Below are 21,548 nucleotides of genomic sequence, written 5' to 3' on the forward strand. Positions count from 1 at the left end.
ATTAAAGTCACCCATGATTATAGTTGTACCCTTCTTGCATGCGTCTCTAATTTCCTGTTTAATGCCCTCCCCTGATCTCCACTACTGTTTGGGGGCCTATAGTCAACCCCCACCAACGTTTTCTGCCCCTTGGTGTTTCTTAGCTCCACCCATACAAATTCCACATCGTGATTTTCCAAGCCAATATCCTTCCTCACTATCGCATTGATTTCCTCCTTTACTAACAATGCTACCCCGCCTCCTTTCCCTTTTTGCCTGTCCTTCCTAAATATTGAATACCCCTGGATGTTCAGTTCCCATCCTTGGTCACCCTGCAGCCATGTCTCTGTAATCACAACTATATCATATCCGTTAATATCTATCTGCGCTGTTAATTCATCTACCTTATTGCGAATGCTCCGCGCATTAAGACACAATGCCTTTAGACTTGTCTTTTTAAGATTGCTAGTCATCTTGGTATTATTTTGCACCATGGCCCTATTTGTTTTTTGCCCTTGTTTTCTCTGCCTTCCACTATTGCTTCTTCCCTTTCTGTCTTTTGCTTCTATCCTTGTTTCCCCACCCTCTGTCTCCCTGCTCAGGTTCCCATCCCCCTGCCATTCTAGTTTAAACCTTCCCCAACAGCACTAGCAAACACCCCCGCGAGGACATTGGTCCCGGTCCTGCTCGGGTGTAACTCGTCCCGCTTGTACAGGTCCCACCTTCCCCAGAACCAGTCCCAATGTCCCAGGAATCTAAATCCCTCCCTCCTGCACCATCCCTGCAGCCACACATTCATCTGGTCTATTCTCCTGTTCCTATACTCACTAGCACATGGCACTGGTAGTAATCCTGAGATCACTACCTTTGAGGTCTTGCTTTTTAATTTATCTCCTAACTCCTTAAATTCACCTTGCAGGACCTCATCCCTTTTTTTTACCTCTGTTGTTGGTACCAATATGGACCACGACTACTGGCTGTTCACCCTCCCCCTCCAGAACGCCCTGCAGCCACTCCGCGACATCCTTGACCCTAGCACCAGGGAGGCAACATACCATCCTGGAGTCACGTTTGCGGCCGCAGGAACACCTACCTGTTCTCCTTACAATTGAATCCCCTATCACCATAGCCCTGCCACTCTTATTCCTCCCCTCCTGTGCAGCAGAGCCACCCTTGGTGCCCTGAACTTGGCTCTTGCTGCTTTCCCCTGCTAAGCCATCTCCCCAACAGTATCCAAAGCGGTATATCTGTTTGAGAGGGAGATGGCCCCAGGGGACTCGTGCTCTACCTGCCTAGTCCTTTTACTCTGCCTGGTGGTCACCCATTTCCTTTCTGCCCGCGTAATCTTTACCTGTGGTGTGACCACCTCACTGAACGTGCTATCCACAATAGTCTCAGCATCGCGGAGAATCGTGAGAAATAAAAAAGAACAGGTCTGACTCACGGGCTTAGACCCCTACCAGTGCTATGTTGCGATGAAGGGTCTCCAACCCAAATGTTCACCCGCTTCACCTCTACCACACAACGATAGACCCTATCCACATCGCACAAGCATCCACTGCTATTAAGAAAATGAAGGGTTTGGCTGAGGTCTGAAGTTACTAAAGTCAATGTTACGACCAGAGGATTGCAGAGTGCCTAGCAGAAAGATGAGATACTGTCCTTGAAGTTTGTGTTGAGCTTCACTGGGACCATGCAGGAAACCAAAGGCAGAGAGGTAAGCTTGGGAATAGAAGGGGGGAGTTAAGGTGCTGAACCACAGGCAGGTCAGGGTCACACTTGAGATAGAACAAAGATATTCCACAAATGTAGAGGTGACCACACCATGAGCAGTGAATGCAGTATACTAGATTAGAGAAAATATTCATGAATTGCTGTCTCACATGGAAGGAGTATTTAGGGTCCTGGATAGTGGTGTGGAAGGAGGCAAATGGGCAGGTTTTGCATCTCCGACAGTTGCATAGGAAAGTGCAGGGGAAGGGCAGCTGAAAGTAGGGAAGGTGGAAGAGTGTACAAAGATATGAATAATTTTAGCTATATATCACACAAATCCAGACTTCAGTTCAGAAAGTAATGTTGACATGAGTGAAGAATTCAATTCTAACTGTACATTTTTGGCATTTAGGATTACCTGCACATCCTGGTATTGAGCTCTATGATCAATATCACTTTACCTTGTACGTGGAACCTGTTTTGATGACATTTTTCTCTAAGACATTGTCCAGTGCTGGGTCCAGTTCCTCTCCTACATCTTCAATAAGTAGTGGTCTGCCGAGAGATAGGCCATCCTCTAGGTGGTTTCTGAAGTATTTGTGATTCAGGGAAGTGATCTGGGAATATGACATCAAAAGGTGCATTAAACCACATTATATACATTTTGAATTTAATTTTCCATTACTTTCAAACAATAATTGCCGATACACTGAAACCTATTTCTGTGCATTCTTTGTTAACCCACACTTAATATTTTGCAGTGTGATATTCACACAACCTAAGTCACCAGGCAAATTCACAGGGTCATACTGCAATCATGTACTACTGTAAAATGGAGAGAGAATAGTACATTTGATTTACACACCTTGTGGGTGCATTTGTTGTGAAAAAGTCTTATTGTAGAATGCTATAGACCTTTTTTTGTTGGAAAGAGGGTTGGTGAATTTATGTGCTCATTAAGGAGAGGGTTGTCAATGGTGTGGTTTGGAACACTTTGTTACCTGTGACGTTTAAAGTCTGCATCAAACACTCCCACTTTAGGTATAGCCTTGGCCAAATGCATCATAATTGCAGTTCCCAATACAAGAAAGACACTATAATGCTATACTGCAGCTGTATAGACTCAACATGGACTAAAAAAGTGAAACTAAAATTGCAGTGTGTAATGGATGAGTGACACAGTACACATACAAAGGCTACAAATACGAAAGATAAAAAGGAAAACTGTAACTATTGGAAATCTGAGATAAAAATTGTAAATGTTGGAAATACACAATCGGCAGGTTAAAATTTCAAGTGGAGACCATTCATCAGAACTGAAGAAGTGTCTCAATCAAAGCATCAATCACTTTTCAGATGTTGATGGATGGGCTGTGCATTTGCAATATTTTCTGATTTTATTGCTATAAATATAGGGGCTGAGTCGCCTGTTCTTGCATCTGGTCACATTGGATCAGTTGGGTGCAGCACACAAGAGAAGTTGTACAGGGTGATCGCACATCTGTAAGGGAGCCTGTCTGATTTTATGTCCATTTAAATGAATAAGCAGAAAATCGGACAGATTTTCATGTATATGCTACACCCAGGCGATCCAATATGCCCAGGCACTGGAACAGGAAAACCCTTTCACGAGGTATTCCATTTTAAGTTTAATCCCTTTATTCATCTTAAAAACACAGAAATTGCAACACTCACTTCACAACCTCCTCTCACATATTAATTGTCATAGGCTTGTCAGAACACCACAAAAAGCAAAATCTTTTCTCATCAAAGGTATTATGAATTTTGACAGCCATCAGGGGAATTAGAGTTCATCACTTTAATATTGTAGATGAGTATAAACTCACTAAAAATCTTTTGCCAATAATTACTTCAATGCCTGGAGATATCTCATTACATGGTATTAAATAATCATCAGTAATAACAATTAAGCTTACAATTTGGTATCCCATGATGTTGCTGGAGGACAAAAATAAAATAAGATGGCAGTAATGAGGTGAACTGAGATGTGAAGTTGTGCATAAATGCACTTGAAAAATCGGACCTTGACCTTTCCATCTCCCATAGCCTCTCTACTCCCTTGATCTAGATTGCAGTTAAGGCCATCTACTCTTAGAAATAGCTCTCCCCCAAGTCACTTACAACTGCACTTTCAAACTCCCAACTGCCTATCCTCTGGCCTCTATTTGTCATGATACTTCTGCAGCTATCAATCTGTGCAATCACTCTTTCACTTCCACATTGATGACCTTGCAAAATCTTCACTCTCTCTCATCACAGTTGTTTCCTCCGGTATGGCCAGCATTTTCACTCGCTCAAACCCAAGAGGTGCAGACGTAAGCGAATCTAGCACACCACTGGTTTAGCCATCCATCACCAGATCTGGCTGGATCACAAGCCCTATTGGGCCTCACTCTCCTCTGCCAAAATTGGCCACCACTCCAGGAACATCCTGGAAAGCAATGATAACCTCATGGCTTCTTTTCTCCACTACAAACTGTCTCCTTAAACCCTTTTCCGCCCTTAACTTCAACAACAAGTACAAGGATCTCATGGACTTCTTTCTCACCTAGATTGGGACCATATGTTCAGCTGCCTCTGCTGCTTCCCCCCTTCCACTTGCCCACCAAGCCAAACCTCCCCCCTCCCACCCTGGCCCTGAACCTGTATCTTTCTCTAGTTTCTCTCCTATCACCCCTCAAGCCCTCTTCAAGCTCACCTTGGCCATGAGACCCCATTCCCACTAAACTGCTAACTACCCAACTTTCCTGCCTGGCCCGCATGCTAGCTGACTTTGTTAAATGGTTCCTTCTCCTCAGGTACTGTCCCTCTCATTTTCAACACAGCCATCATCATACCCCTCCACGAAAAATTCACCCTTCACCCCAGCCCCCGTCCTTGCAGACTGACATGTTATTGCCTCCAAATCCATGCCCATCTTTCTGCAACTCCGTCCCTACCACAACACCAAAATGGCTCTAACTGAAGTCATAACATCATCCTCTGTGACTGTGACTATGGTGCACTATCCCTCCTTATCCTCGTCGACCTCTCTACAGCCTCTGACATGATCGACCACACCATCCTCCTCCAATGTCTTTCCTCCATTGGATTATGGATGGGTAGCTACTGAATAATTTTGGTGATCTTTCTCAAACTCATTGGAGTAGATCTTGACTTTGTGCGATAGTGTGGAACAGGTGATAGCAAGTCGGCAGCCCGTTTTACATCTCTCTTCCATTGATTTCAATGGAAATAAAAATTGGGAGAGATGTAAAACGGGCTGCTAATTCACTATCACCAATCACAATATAGGCACAAAGTCAAGATCTACCCCATTGTCTCCTTTATGTGTTTATAAGGTTGTAAATTTTATTTTTAGTGGTAAATATAGTGGGGTGGGTGGGTAATCAACGACTGTTCAAAGGACCTTGAAATTCTTTATTAGGGAATGTGACTGGTTTACTTTATGGAGAGTGGGATTTATTGAAAGACAGTGAAGTATAGGTGTTTTTTGATTGGTTGTTTTAGTTGGACATGCACCAGATGCAAAACTTTTAATGATATAGATAGATAAAGCTCATGTGGTAACCCAACTGTTTGCAGAAACGTGTAACAAAATGGAAAGAACACTATAATACCTGAAGTTCATTCTTAACCTCTTTATTTTTTATCCATATCTTGCCCTGGTTTTGTGGATCAATCAGCAAGGGGTAACGAGCTGCTTTAGTAACGATGATTCCATTCTGTATAGACAGCTCATCGTTTGGTAAGCCTTGCAAGTTCCATTCACCAATTGTTGGGACATCAATTAGCACTTCTGTAAGGTTCAGGTTATTGGCAAAGGGAATCTTACGAGTTTTCATTTCTTTCTCCCAATCTTTCAGCAGTAAATTACGGAACTCTTGGTTGAAGGGACCTGAATATGATAAAAAGGCAGTGGCCAACAATACATCGCCTGAAACAGAAAACCAAAAACAGTAAAGTATTAGCAGTGCAGGTCCTTTGCTAATTTATTCTTTAATGTCTCCAGCTGCATTAATAATACATTAATAGCTTCAGAGTTCTTATACACTTTTGAGAGAAGGGTAGCAACAGAGTTTGTGAATGCTTTAAGGGAGGGAATTTGGTTATGGGGCTACCTGGGTCTAGAGGAGAAGATAAGATCAGCATTCTGAATTTGATGGTTCAGAATGGTTATGGCACCAAAGAGAAGGTCAGAATGTACAGTTGGAGAGAGAGAGAGGGTAACAATCCAGGCAAAGAAATCTTCTGGGTGCTGCTTTGCCTTGCTTTTCCAAACTTTTCCCGCAGAGTGGCAGTGGACCTGAGCAGTAGAAGACTGAGATTGGGGAATAAAAGCAGCAGCAGACCTGCAACAAGAGAAAAATACTGTGCGACGTCACAGGTGAGGCAGGAGAGTCCGAGAGATGAGCACAGTATAAAAGGAGAGACCGAGAGCAGGAGGAGAGTCTGAGAGTCTAAGGCAAGTCATGGCAGCACAGCTTGCACCTGTGATATGCTCCTCCTGCACTATGTGGGAAGTCATGGACAATACCAGTGACCCTGGCGACCACGTGTGCAGGAAGTGTGTCCAGCTGCAGCTACGGGCTAACCGTATTTCGGAGCTGGAGCTGCGGGTGGATTTACTGTGGAGCTTCTGCGATGCTGAGACTATCGTGGATAGCACGTTCAGTGAGGTGGTCACACCACAGGTAAAGATTACGCAGGCAGAAAGGAAATGGGTGACCGCCAGGCAGATTAAAAGGACTAGGCAGGTAGAGCAGGAGTCCCCTGGGGCCATCTCCCTTTCAAACAGATATTCTGCTTTGGAACCTGTTGGGGGAGATGGCTTAGCAGGGGAAAGCAGCAAGAGCCAAGTTCGGGGCACCACGGGTGGCTCTGCTGCACAGGAGGGGAGGAAGAAGAGTGGCAGGGCTATAGTGATAGGGGATTCAATTGTAAGGGGAACAGATAGGCGTTTCTGCGGCCGCAAACGTGACTCCAGGATGGTATGTTGCCTCCCTGGTGCTAGGGTTAAGGATGTCACGGAGCGGCTGCAGGGCATTCTGGAGGGGGAGGGTGAACAGCCAGTAGTCGTGGTCCATATTGGGTACCAACGACATAGGTAAAAAAAGGGATGAGGTCCTGCAAGGTGAATTTAAGGAGTTAGGAGATAAATTAAAAAGCAGGACCTCAAAGGTAGTGATCTCAGGATTACTACCAGTGCCACGTGCTAGTGAGTATAGGAACAGGAGAATAGACAGTATGAATGCGTGGCTGCAGGGATGGTGTAGGAGGGAGGGATTTAGATTCCTGGGACATTGGGACTGGTTCTGGGGAAGGTGGGACCTGTACAAGCATGACGGGTTACACCCGAGCAGGACTGGGACCAATGTCCTCGCGGGGGTGTTTGCTAGTGCTGTTGGGGAAGGATTAAACTAGAGTGGCAGGGGGATGGGTACCTGAGCGGGGAGTCAGAAGGGAGTAAAGTTGAGAGCAGCAAGAGAGTACAAACAGTTGTTCAAGAACAAGTGAAAGGGAAAAGTGTAGAGCAGCGGAAAGAAAGTGTACTTTAGGCACGACAGATAAAGTAAAAACTAGAAGGCGTAAGGCGATTAACCCAGCATCAAAGCTGAAGGTCAGGCTAGAGTGTGTGGCCCGACTAAGAGTTTTATATACAAATGCACGGAGTATAAGGAATAAATTAAATGAACTACAGGTTCAAATTCAAATTGGAGGGTATGACATGATAGCTATCACTGAGACATGGCTGCAGGATGGTCAGGATTGGGAACTAAATACACCGGGTTATAAGGTCTACAGGAGAGATAGGGAAAATGGAAGAGGGGGAGGATTAGCCTTAATGATTAGAGATGAAATCACTTCAATGATAAAGGGGGATATAACGAGAGGTAAGCAGCCAACAGAGACCTTATGGGTTGAATTGAGAAATAGGAAAGGATCTAAGACTATAGTGGGAATTGTGTATAGGACCCCTGGCAGCAGCTCTGAAGTGCTAGATTGTATAAATGCAGAGATTAGACAAGCGAGCAAGAAAGGCATAGCGGTCTTAATGGGGGACTTTAACCTTCACATAGATTGTGAAAAGCGGACTAGCAACTGTCAGAAAGGTAGCGAATTTCTTGAGTGTGTCCGGGATAGTTTTCTACAGCAGTATGTCCGAGAGGCAACAAGGAGGCAAGCCATACTAGATTTAGTAATGAGTAATGAACCAGATTTAGTTAACGGCTTAACTGTGCGTGAACATCTATCTAATAGCGATCATAACATGATCGAGTTCAATGTAGTGTTTGAAAGGGTAAAAAGTGATTCAGCTGCTCAGATTCTAGACTTGGGCAAGGCCGACTTCAATGGGATGAGACAGAGACTGTCCACAGTAAACTGGGCAAATCTGTTAATAGGTAAAACGACTGATGATCAGTGGGAAATGTTTAAAGAAACATTTAACGTGATACAGAATCGGTTTATACCCCTGAGGGGCAAGAACTCTACTTGCCAAAAAAAACAGCCATGGACAACTAAAGAGGTAAGGGACAGTATAAGACATAAGGAAAGGGCATACAAAAAGGCAAAAAATGGCACAGATCCTGGCGAATGGGAAAGATACAAAGATCAACAAAGGATCACAAAACAGATAGTAAGAGCTACAAAAAGAGAGTATGAAAAGAAACTCGCAAGGGATAGCAAAACCAATACGAAGAACTTTTATCGTTATATTAGGAAAAAGAGGGTGGTCAGGAGCAGTGTTGGCCCCTTAAAAACTGAAAGTGGGGATATTGTCATTGACAATGGGGAAATGGCAGACATGTTGAACAATTACTTTGTGTCAGTATTTACAGTAGAAAAAGAGGATAGCATGCCGGAAATCCCAAGAAAACTAATATTGAATCGGGGACAGGGACTCAATAAAATTAACATAAGTAAAGCAACAGTAATGAAGAAAATAATAGCACTAAAGAGTGACAAATCCCCAGGACCAGATGGTTTCCATCCCAGGGTTTTAAAGGAAGTAGGTGAGCACATTGCGGATGCCCTAAATATAATCTTTCAAAGTTCTCCAGATTCAGGAACTGTCCCTCTAGATTGGTAAATTGCACGTCACTCCGCTTTTTAAGAAAGGAGAGAGAGGGAAACCGGGGAATTATAGAGCAGTTAGCCTAACATCTGTTGTGGAGATAATGCTGGAGTCTATAATTAAGGATAGGGTGACTGAACACCTCGAGAATTTTCAGTTAATCAGACAGAGCCAGCATGGATTTGTGAAAGGTAGGTCGTGCCTGACAAACCTGATTGAATTTTTTGAAGAGGTGACTAAATAGTGGACAGGGGAATGTCAATGGATGTTATTTATATGGACTTCCAGAAGGCATTTGATAGGTCCCGCATAAGAGACTGTTAGCTAAGATAGGAGCCCATGGAATCGAGGGAAAAGTACCGACTTGGTTAGGAAGTTGGCTGAGCGAAAGGCGACAGAGAGTAGGGATAATGGGTAGGTACTCACATTGGCAGGATGTGACTAGTGAAGTCCCGCATGGATCTGTCTTGGGACCTCAATTATTCACAATATTTATTAACAACTTAGATGAAGGCATAGAAAGTCTCATATCTAAGTTTGCCGATGACACAAAGATTGGTGGCATTGTAAGCAGTATAGATGAAAACATAAAATTACAAAGGGATATTGATAGATTAGGTGAATGGGCTAAACTGTGGCAAATGGAATTCAATGTAGACAAATGTGAGGTCATCCACTTTGGATCAAAAAAGGATAGAACAGGGTACTTTCTAAATGGTAAAAAGTTAAAAACAGTAGATGTCCAAAGGGACTTAGGGGTTCAGGTGCATAGATCATTGAAGTGTCATGAACAGGTGCAGAAAATAATCAAGAAGGCAAATGGAATGCTGGCCTTTATATCTGGAGGACTAGAATACAAGGGGGCAGAAGTTATGCTGCAGCTATATAAAACCCTGGTTAGACTGCACCTGGAGTACTGTGAGCAGTTCTGGGCACCGCACCTTCGGAAGGACATATTCGCCTTGGAGGGAGTGCAGTGTAGGTTTACTAGAATGATACCCGGACTTCAAGGGTTAAGTTTCGAGGAGAGATTACACAAATTGGGGTTGTATTCTCTGGAGTTTCGAAGGTCAAGGGGTGATCTGATCGAAGTTTATAAGATATTAAGGGGAACAGATAGGGTGGATAGAGAGAAACTATTTCCGCTGGTTGGGCACAGTCTAAAAATTAGAGCCAGACCTTTCAGGAGCGAGATTAGAAAACATTTCTACACACAAAGGGTGGTAGAAGTTTGGAACTCTCTTCCGCAAACGGCAATTGATACTAGCTCAATTGCTAAATTTAAATCTGAGATAGATAGCTTTTTGGCAACCAAAGGTATTAAGGCATATGGGCCAACGGCAGGTATATGGAGTTAGATGACAGATCAGCCATGATCTTATCAAATGGCAGAGCAGGCACGAGGGGCTGAATGGCCTACTCCTGTTCCTATGTTCCTATTCTGAGAGAGAGAGAGAGAGCATAATTGCTAATTATTACCAATTATGTCTGCATTCACACTGCAACTGTAGTGTCAATGCGAATCAGTTTTTGCTCCACACCAACACTGCACTCAGTGAAAATGCAGCCTGAGTCTGGAGTAACAGCCTGACCTAATACTGGAGTGATGCATAGTCAGACTCCTATTGATTCAAAGTCAGTTCAGGGAACATTTAGAAAGTTTAGTTCCAATGCAAAGCTGAAATGGACACTAAACCTGTGGAATCATAGAAAGGTTACAGCACAGGAGGAGGCCATTCAGCCCATCGAGTCCATGCCGGCTCTATGCAAGAGCAATCCAGCTAGTCCCACTCCCCCACCCTATCCTCGTAGACCTGCAAATTTTTCCTTTCAAGTACTTATCCAGTTCCCTTTTGAAAGCCATGATTGAATCTGCCTCCACCAAACCCCTGGATTCCAGATCCTAACCACTCGCTGTGTAAAAACGTTTTTCCTCATGTCACCTTTGGTTCTTTTGCCAATCACCTTAAATCTGTGTCCTCTGGTTCTTGACCCTTCAGTCAATGAGAACAGTTTCTCTCTATTTACTCTGTCTAGACACTTCATGATTTTGAATATCTCTATCAAATCTCCTCTCAACCTTCTATGTTCCAAGGAGATCAACCCCAGCTTCTCCAGTCTATCCACATAATTAAAGTCCCTCATTCCTGGAATCATTCTAGTAAATCTTTTCTGCACCCTCGCTAAGGCCTTCACATCTTTCCTGAAGTGCGGTGCCCAGAACTGGACACAATACTCCAGTGTGGTCAAACCAGTGTTTCATAAAGGTTCATCATGACTTCCTTGCTTTTGTATTCTATGGGGGTTTTAAACCTTAAGAACGGGTGGGTTGGGGGCAGGTGGGAGTTGAAAATAGATGCTTTTTGGGTCGCGACCGCAACCCAGCTTTATTTCTGGGTTTAACGTCGGGGCGTAAAAGCATAGGCTTCCCACTGGGAATGCAAAATCCAAAAATTTTGTGGTTGCGACCCAAATAAACAACTCTTTTCAACTTCCACCCGCCCCCAACCCACCCACTCTTGGGGTTTAAAATCACCCCCTTTGTCTCTATTTATAAAGCCCAGGATCCCATATGCTTTTTTAACTGCTTTCTCAACCTGCCCTGCTACCTGCAACAATTTATGCACATATATCCCCAGATCTCTCTGTACCTGTACCCCTTTTAGAGTTGTGCCCTCTAGTTTATATTGCCTCTCCTCGTTCTTACTGTCGAAATGTATCACTTCGCATTTTTCTGCGTTAAATTTCATCTGCCACATGTCCACCCATGCCACCAGCCTGTCTATATCTTCTTGAAGTCTATCACTATCCTCCTCACTGTTTACTGCACTTCCAATTTTGTGTCATCTGAAAATTTGTAAATTGTGCCCTGTACACCCAAGTCCAAGTCATTAATATATATCAAGAAAAGCAGTGGTCCTAGTACCGACCCCTGGGGAACAGCACCGTACACCTCCCTCCAATCCGAGAAACAACCGTTCACCACTACTCTCTGCTTCCTGTCACATCGGCAATTTTGTATCCATGCTGCTACTGCCCCCTTTATTCCATGGGCTTCATTCTTGATGACAAGCCTATTAGGCGGCACTTTATCAAACGCTTTTTGGAAGTCCATATTTTGTTTTATTCGTTCATGGGATGTGGGCGTCGCTGGTGAGGCCAGCATTTATTGCCCATCCCTAATTGCCCTTGAGAAGGTGGTGGTGAGCCACCACGTCAGCCGCATTGCCCTCATCTACTCTCTCTGTTACCTCATCAAAAAACTCTATCAAGTTAGTTAAACACGATTTATCTTTAACAAATCCGTGCTGGCCTTCCCTAATCTATCCACATTTGTCCAAGTGACTGCTAATTCTGTCCCGGGGTTATCGTTTCTAAAAGTTTCCCCACCACCACCACATGTAGTGATAATGCACCATAACACAATCATATGCAGCTCTTAGTACAGTATGATAAGCTGAAATTATGTTTGAAACTCCTTTTATTGTTCGTTTAAAATAAAAGTTGTCATATACTTATTATAGAATACCACTTTGTTGTTTCATTTTATCAGTTGCAACAGCAGCAGTAAAATTCCCAATTTGCAGGGCTACGGGGAAAGGGCAGGGGAGTGGGACGAGCTGGATTGCTCTTGCATCGAGCCAGCATAGACTTGATGGAGCAAAATGGCCTCTTTCCATGCTGTAACCTTTCTATGATTCTGTGTTGATTAATCTTGCCTAGAATCAATTATCCAGAGTGTGCCCAATTTCATGATTCCAGTCAGATTCAGATTTACTTCAGTAAAATTCTACCATTCATATTATTATTTATTTAAAAATATTCTGAATGTTGACTCAGCCAATTATGTTTTTTATGACGTCAAGTAATTTAGTGGAGGGAGTCACCCCTGGGCAGCGAGCACAAGCTGTACTAGTACAAAACATATTTTAGCTCTAAGTGGAGGAAGTGCTTACCCACAAGCCGTTTGGTCTGCGCTGAGAACTCCTTACTCTGTTCAGTCCATCGTTCTTTTTCACCTGCCAGCCCACTGATCAGGGTGGAAGCAGTCTGCATCTTGTGTCGGCAGCGTTCAGCATCCTCCAACAATGCCTAACAACAAGAAATTTTTCAATAACTACCAAACGTGATGGACATCAGCTCCATAATATTATCAAACACCAGAACACCTCCTGAAAACAGATTAATCCTTGAGTAATCTTTGATCTTTAGGTATGCATGACGTAGAGCCTGCATCAGAAGCTCGTCTGAAATTGCGCCTCGGACCTCATCTCAATAATTCTGGCAAACTGCGGACTTTGTCGTCACAAGGATGAGACATGTCATCACAAGTATTGTGTGGTGGCCACTCCTACCAATGATACCATGGTACAGATGTGTCTGTGAGAGGTAGGTTGGTAAAGACAAAGTCAAGTAGGTCACTTGCTCATGTTGATTTCCCTCACCACTTGACGCAGGCCCGGTCTGGCAGCTACGTCTTTCAGGACTCAGATAGTAGTGTTACTGCTAAGCCACTCTCAGTGGTGGACATTGAAGTCCCCCACCCACAGTTTATTCTGTGCCCTGGCTTTCTTCAGAGCATCCACCAAGTAATGCTCAACAGGGATCAGTACTGATTCTTCACTTGAGCGGTTGCTGATCAGCAGGAGGCTTCCTTGACATTGTTTGTCCTGTAGCCTCAAGACTTCATGAGATCTAGAGGCAATGTGAGCACAGCTATATCAGGTCGTTAGTTGACTCATCTGTGGGACAGCTCCCTAACTTAGGCGTTAAGTCAAATGGGCTGAGATTGCCTCATATGATATCTGGGTTGTTGCTGATGAATCCATCTGCTTTTTTCCTTATTTTTGAACTTTGTAGCAATTGTTTACAACTAAGTGTCATGCTAATCCACTTGGGGCTGGACTCGCGTGTTAGACAGACCGGATAAGGATAATAGGCTCCCTTCTTTGAGGGCATTAATTTGCAGCAAATTACTACCACAGAGAAGGCTGTAAGAACAGCCTTATTAGAAGATTTGCAAAAATGAAGAAAACAATAAATTATGGGGGATACAATGATTTTCACATGGCTGACACCACATCTGTGGTGTATAGTTGATGCACCTTGTGGGATATGAAGCACGGGCCAATTGATGTTCTATTTTCTGTAATTAGTTGCCTCATGACATGTAAACTCTGTGTAATAATCTGTATTCAGAATTTATGGATTCAGACTATGCACATAATAGAACAGGAGTAAAAGTTTTCAATTGGGGAAAGGCCAATTTTACCAAGCTGAGAAGTGGACAAAGTGGACTGGAAACAGCTACTTGAAAGTAAATCAGTGTCAGAGCAGTGGGAGGCATTCAAGGAGGAGATAGTGAGGGTTCAGAGCAAATATGTTCCCATAAGGAAAAAGGGTGGCACTCACAAATCTAGAGCCCCCTGGATGTCAAGGAGCATACAGGGTAGGATAAGGCAAAAAAGGGAAGCTTATGTCAGATACCGAGAGCTCAATACTGCAGAAAGCCTACATGAGTCTAGAAAGTGCAGGAGTGAAATTAAAAAGGAAATTAGGAAAGCAAAGAGAGGGCATGAAAAAATATTGGCAAGTAAAATCAAGGAAAACCCAAAGAGGTTTTATAAATACATCAAGAGCAAGTGGATAACTAAGGAAAGAGTACAGACCAAAAAGGTAGCCTATGTGTAGAGGCGGAAGATGTTGGTACGGTTCTTAATGAATACTTTGCGTCTGTCTTCACAAAAGAGGGGGACAATGCAGACATTGTAGTTAAGGAGGAGGAGTGTGAAATTTTGCATGGGATAAACATAATGAGGGAGGAATTATTAAGGGGATTAGCATCTTTGAAAGTAGATAAATCGCCAGGCCCGGATGAAATGTATCCCAGGCTGTTAAGAGGAGCAATGGGGGAAATAATGGAGGCTCTGACCATTATTTTGCAATCCTCTCTGGCTATGGGCATGGTGCCAGAGGATTGGAGGACTGCTAACGTTGTACCGTTGTTTAAAAACGGACAAAGGGATAGACCGAGTAATTACAGGCCAGTCAGCCTTACCTCGGTGGTGGGCAAATTGTTGGAATCAATTCTGAGGGATAGTATTAATTGTCATTTAGAAAGGCACGGATTAATCAAGCAAAGTTAGCATGGATTTGTTAAGGGAGGGTCGTGTCTGACTAACTTGATTGAATTCTTTGAGGACGTAACAAGAAGGGTCGATGAAGATTGTGTATTTGATGTGGTCTACATGGAAGTTAGCAAGGCTTTTGACAAGGTCGCATATGGCAGACTGGTCAGAAAAATAAAAGCCCATGGGATCCAAGGGAAAGTGGCAAGTTGGATCCGAGATTGGCTCAATGACAGGAAGCAAAGGGTAATAGTCGACAGGTAGTTTTGGGACTGGAAGGCTGTTTCCAGTGGAGTTCCACAGGGCTCAGTACTAGGTCCTTTGCTTTTTGTGGTATATTTCAGCGATTTAGACGTAAATGTTGGGGACATGATTACGAAGTTTGCAGATGATACTAAAATTGGCCGCGTGGTTGATAGTGAGGAGGAAAGCTGTAGACTGCAGGAAGATATCAATGGACTGATCAGGTGGGCAGAAAGGTGGCAAATGGAATTCCATCCAGAGAAGTGTGAGGTAATGCATTTAGGGAGGGCAAACAAGGCAAGGGAATATACAATAAATGGGACGATACTGAAAAGTGTAGAGGAAAAGAGGGACCTTGGAGTGCATGTCCATAGATCCCTGAAGGTAGCAGGGCAAGTAGATAAGGTGGTTAAGATGGCATACGGGATACTTGCTTTTATTAGCTGAGGTATAGAATATAACAGCAGAGGGGTTATGCTTGAACTGAATAAAACACTAGTTAGGCCACAGCTTGAGTGTACAGTTCTGGTCACCACATTACAGGAAAGATGTGATTGCAATGGAGAGGGTACAGAGGAGATTTACGAGGATGTTGCCAAGACTGGAGAATTTTAGCTATGAGTAAGGATTGGATAGGCTGAGGTTGTTTTCTTTGGACCAAAGGAGGCTGAGGGGAGATTTAATTGAAGTGTATAAAGTTATGAGGGGCCTAGATAGAGTGGAGAGGAAGGGCCTATTTCCCTTAGCAGAGGGGTCAGTGACCAGGGGGCATAGGTTTAAAGTAATTGATAGAAGGATTAGAGGGGAGCTGAGAAAAAGTGTTTTCACTCAGAGGGTGGTGGGGGTCTGGAACTCACTGCCTGAAAGGGTGGTAGAGGCAGAAATCCTCAATGCATTTAAAAGGTGCTTGGATGTGCACTTGAAGTGCTGTAACCTACAAGACTACAAACCAAGAGCTGGAAAGTGAGATTAGGCTGGTTAGCTCTTTTTCAGCCGGCACAGACACAATGGGCCGAATGACCTCCTTCTGTGCCGTAAATTTCTATGATTCCATGAATTTGTACACTGTAGCCAGTGCCCCTAAAATGTTTCCCCCCAAAATTTATTTAGTTGTAGAAATTTCCCACACATAATTAAGGATGTGAAACTATTTCTCATGGTTGAAGCACTAGATATTGTTTTACAAACAATAAACAATTTGACTATAATCATTTAATACTCACTTGTTTCTCTGTCATGGCCTTGTCATATGCTGCCTGTACAATGTCCAGTTCTGCTTGTTTGGCATCTAACTCTGCTTGTGCCTTCTGGAGATCTAACATGGCAATGGCCAGACGATTTTCCTGGATTGCCAAATTAGCCTAAAAGAAATATATATACATTTTTAAGATATGATTTCAAATATGGGTAATGAATGCTGAGGGCTTCTCTTTTCTATAAAATAAATTGTTCTACAACATGGCATCATCCACAGGCACGGGGATAGCTTCTGTGTGTTTGCTGATGACACCGAATGCTACCTCTTCACCACGTCACTTGGCTTCTCGGCTGCTTGTCTGACATCAAATCCTGGATGAGTCACAACTTCCTACAGCTGATAGGCAGGTATCTTCTTTGGCCCCTGCCACAAACTCTGTTCCCTTACCACTGATTCCATCTCCCTGCCATGCCACCCTCTCCAGCTGATCAGACTGTTCACAACCTTGTCATATTGTTCAATCCTGAGCTGAGCTTTAAACCACACATCCTATCCACCATTAAGATCACTTACTTCTGCAACATCACCCATCTCTGCTCCTACTTCTACCCCTCCTCTGCTGAGACTCTTAAACAACTATGCTAGCTTGCTCCTTGCTGGTCTCACATCCTCCCCTCTCCATAAACTCCAACTTGTTCAAACTGCCACCTGTGTTCTGTTGCACACCAAGCCTCATTTGACCATCACTCCCATACTCACTGACTGTCATTAGCATTCTGTCCTTCAACATATTAAATTTAAAATTGTTGTCATTCTCTACAAATCTTTCTGTAGTTTTACCCCACCCTTCCTTTGCAAGTTCCTCCAGTCCTGTAACTCCTCCCAAAAATTCCATTCTTCTGATTCCAGCCTTCTATTCATTTTCCCCCACCCTCCCTCCCCAGCCCCCACCTCCATCTCTGCACTCCACCATTGACGGTAGAGCTTTTGGACGTCTCGGCCCTGATCTCTGCAACGTTTTCCTTACATCTCTACCTCTCTACCTTTCCCCCTCTCTCTCCACTTTTAAAAAGCTCTTCAAAACTCATCTCTTCAGACAGGTTTGCCATCACATCTCTTAATGTCTCTCTTCCTGGCTCAGCATTCATTTCCACATCCCCCTATGGAACATTCTTATATTGTTGAGGTTGACTACTCTAATTATTCTGATCTACTGGGACACAGATGAGGATTATCCGTACATAGATATATGATGATTACTGCAAATAGAAATGACTTGATAGCTAGAAAGTTGTAACTGCCTGTAATAGACTTTTCCTGCTTGTTCTTTTATCTTTACTGCAAAGTACAACAGATCATATATTTGTATTTCTGCAATCTCTCCCATAAAATACTACTGCAGGTGTGGCTTTTTTGGAGTGAACAATCAGATACTTTCACCTTAACGTTAAATACTTTCACCTTAATGTACCTTTAGTGGTAACACTTCCTTGTTAATGGAGAAGAAGGAAGCCATAGCCTTTGTCCAGGAGCAAATTCCTGCTACATTGCCACAGACTCTCTTGGCTGTTTCACTATTGTAGTCTGCCATTTCAAAGTAGGGCTGAAGTAAATCGACAACTTCCTCATTAATTGTGTCTTTGGGAAATTGCTAGGATGGTAAAATAATATGATTAAGTATTTATCTGGTACAATTTTAATTGTAGTCTCAAATACTGTTGTGATTTTTTTACACAACTATAATCTAACTTACTTCAAACTAAAGATATGATTGCTTTCAGCATGAAAACATGATTCATTAATTTTGCTATTCTGTCACAGTCTTTCTTTCAGTGCAATTTTAGTAACCTGTATAATATATATATTTGAAAATAAAATACTTAAAAGCTGCTACAATAATGTGCTAAATGACAAGCCTAATTTACAAAGTAACACTGAAGGCACAGGACTTGTGTCTTTACCGGATTTTCCACTGACACTTTTGAAGTCAACTGTTTTAACTCTTATCAGAAGTAATGAAGCATGGATGAGGTTGGGGAAGTGGGGAGGTGGGGGAGAAGGAAAATACAACTCCTGTTGATCAATACATCGTAACATCAACAGTGGCTGTGATTGATACCTACAGCTCAGTCTGTCCTATCCGCCCAGCCAGAGGACAATTTAGCCATGAGGAAATAAGTTTAAAAGAAAAAAAAGAGGCATGTTCTCATATTCCTATATTCCATAATAGGCAAAACAGGCAATGTCAAAAGTAGAATACTATTTTAAAACTGCAACTATTGCTAAGACAAAAAACATATTTAACTTTTGATTGATTATTGGCAATTTGAGTAAGTAAACCCGCAAATTTCTGATATACATTAGCAGTGGACTACATCACCAGTGTGTGCTTGGAAAATTACACCTATTATGTGCATTTTATACTTTTACAGAGAGAACACATAAAACAGAACCAAGTGGTATGTTTTATCCACATAAGAAAGAAAGATTTGAGCCTTGATATTAACTTGGAGCTGGGAAGAGATTGAACAGTGGTGGTGGGGGAAGGTTTTGCGGACCAAATTTAATGGTAGGACCTGTTTTAAAATTTTCAAAAGGTTTACTGCCCAATAGCCAGTCTGGCTTCCTGTCGTGCGGGAAAGCAGCCGGGGATCGGATGGAAGGTAAGTCGGAGTTTGTGGGGGGGCGGGGGGGGGGGTTGATCACAGGGGGAGTCGGAGATTGCGGGGGAGTGGGTGAACAATCGGAGATCATGGGGGGAGGGGGGGGCATCAGACGTCACCGGGTCCGATCACGGAGTCGGTAAAGAGGTTAGCTTGCAGGGGCCGGGGGAAGCACTCCTGCGCCTCCTGGCCCACAAGCAGTGATTTAAATGCACTTACCTCATGGACCCGGCCCTTCTCACCTCCTTTTACTTGCCGGGAATCCCATGGCCTGGGAAACCTGGCCTCCATGGATTAAAAATAAAAATTTCGGTAAAATGGAGGCATGCAGCCTCCTTCAAAGACTTTACTGACCGACCTGCCTCCTGAGAGCGGGTTGGTCACCCGCTCCCCCCTCCCACCCCGTTAAACCGGAAGTGGGTGCTTTGGAGCCGGGTTGCGGTTGCTCTGCAAATTTCTATTATCTTAACTTCCCACCCGCCCCGAACCCACCTGTTCTTGGGGGTTAAAAGTCCCCCCTTGATGTCTATAGATAATTCTGGCTACCTGGAGATTCTGCAGAAAGTTTCCTGCTGTCATGAGCTTCAAAGACTCTTGCCAGGAAGGCATGGTGCAGCTCCTCTCTACATCAATTTTCACAGTGTTTACTTTCCGTTGGAACAGCAGCAGTACACAGTCCATGATGCGCATGATGAGGTGCGGTGGTCTACCCAGTGTTCGGACAGTGGCAATATCAGCTGGCTTAATGGTCTGTATAAAACAAACAGGAAAAAATAAATGTATCAAAGCACAACTAAAGAAAATGAGATGATGCATCCATTTTTATCTAATAGACATGCTTAAGCCATGTAGCTAACAGAGGCTCTAACTCAAATTTTGCTTGGTTCCAGGGGTGTTGAACTACTGTATGTCTGTGAAATCCAACCTGTAGAAAGCCAAGCTCCTCAACATATTGGATTTGAAGCCACTTGGTAGGCTTGTACAATCTTCCTACCATTTCTTTCCTAATTTTCAAATTAAACAATGCAAGGAGCTCTATAAATTATATTCTGAATAACTATAACTGTGTGTAGCAACTCTGTGTTTTAACAGAGGTGTTAATCCTTCTGAGTTCATGTGTGTTTGCTAACCAACTGTGCCACCCAGTCTCAATATACAACATCACTAATACAATTGCTAAACCCATCCTGCTGCTAGGAAGGGACAGATGCCCCCTGCCATTAGTGAGGCCTTGCACTTAAAAGGACAACTTAGCAGAAAATCGTGGGTGCTTTGCTCACAGTTTTCCATCCATTGAAATAAGTGGATGTAAAATCACAATTTTCCCATAAGCTGCCTGCTGCTTGTAAGGCCCCAGCAATGGTGCAGGGCCTCACATAATTTCACCCATCAGTTCATGTGGTACCTTCAGTTTAAATGCTCTTTTAATGCAACTGTTTCTGTTAAACAAACAGAGAATGAAACAACATTTGAGCAACTGTCCCTCTTAAACACATATTCTGGATATCAAAGACAGCAACAACAGGTGACCTTTACTTGCCTGTAGAGCTGCTTCCGCCTCCTCTAGGGCAGGTTTTGCAGCTTCCAGTTTCTCTTCAGCAATGGCCTTGTCCACTGATATACTGTCTACAATGGCCTGAGCTTTGTCCTTTACCTTTTGAACTTCTATCTTTACCTTTTCAGAAGCTTGAGCCTTCACAGTCACTTCTTTTAAAACCTGAAAAAGGGATAAAACATACGACATGCAGGTACAACAAGCAATTACGAAGGCAAATGGTATGTTAGCCTTTATTGCAAGGGGGTTGGTGTAAAAGAGTAAGGAGGTCTTGCTGCAATTATATAAGGCTCTGGTGAGACCACACCTGGAGTACTGTGAACAGTTTTGGTCTCCTTACCTAAGGAAGGATATACTTGCCTTAGAGGCGGTGCAACAAAGGTTCACTAGATTGATTCCTGGGATGAGAGGGTTGTCCTATGAGGACAGATTGAGTCAAATGGGCCTCTATTCACTGGAGTTTAGAAGAATGAGAGGTGATCTCATTGAAACATATAACATTCTTAGAGGATTTGACAGGGTAGATGCTGAGAGGATGTTTCCCCTGGCTGGAGAGTCTAGAACCAGGGGTCATAGTCTCAAGATAAGGGGTCAGTCATTTAGGACCAACATGAGGAAAAATTTCTTCACTCAGAGGGTTGTGAATCTTTGGAATTCTCTACCCAGAGGGCTGTGAATGCTCTGTCGTTGAGTATATTCAAGGCTGAGATCGAAAGATTTTTGGACAGTAAGGGAATCAAGGGATATGGGGATAGGGTGGGAAAGTGGAGTTGAGGTTAGAAGATCAGCCATGATCTTATTCAATGGCGGAGCAGGCCCGAGGGGTCGTATGGCCTACTCCTGCTCCTATTTCTTGTGTTCTAATGTTCTTATGTAAGATGGATTCAAAGAACTATCAAGATTAAGTTGAAAAAAACACAGATTTCAAACTGAGAGTGAGTAGAAATAATCTGGTTTAGAGCAATTTGGT

At 43.3% G+C, this 21,548-nt stretch overlaps 1 protein-coding gene across 1 annotated transcript in view; it reads right to left on the reverse strand.

Moving 5' to 3' along the window:
• dnah5 (dynein, axonemal, heavy chain 5) overlaps positions 1–21,548 on the reverse strand; it is a 227,265-nt gene that overhangs the window by 62,767 nt on the left and 142,950 nt on the right. Inside the window, exons 57-63 of the mRNA XM_067995817.1 lie at positions 20,564–20,740; positions 19,570–19,773; positions 17,832–18,011; positions 16,386–16,523; positions 12,748–12,883; positions 5,334–5,650; positions 2,154–2,309 (exon numbers count right to left, since the gene is read on the reverse strand). Of these exons, the coding sequence (XP_067851918.1) occupies positions 2,154–2,309; positions 5,334–5,650; positions 12,748–12,883; positions 16,386–16,523; positions 17,832–18,011; positions 19,570–19,773; positions 20,564–20,740 (1,308 nt within the window). The remainder of the gene's footprint in view (positions 1–2,153; positions 2,310–5,333; positions 5,651–12,747; positions 12,884–16,385; positions 16,524–17,831; positions 18,012–19,569; positions 19,774–20,563; positions 20,741–21,548) is intronic.

The sequence above is a fragment of the Heptranchias perlo genome, chromosome 2, assembly GCF_035084215.1.
Source record: "Heptranchias perlo isolate sHepPer1 chromosome 2, sHepPer1.hap1, whole genome shotgun sequence".
Taxonomy (NCBI): domain Eukaryota; kingdom Metazoa; phylum Chordata; class Chondrichthyes; order Hexanchiformes; family Hexanchidae; genus Heptranchias; species Heptranchias perlo.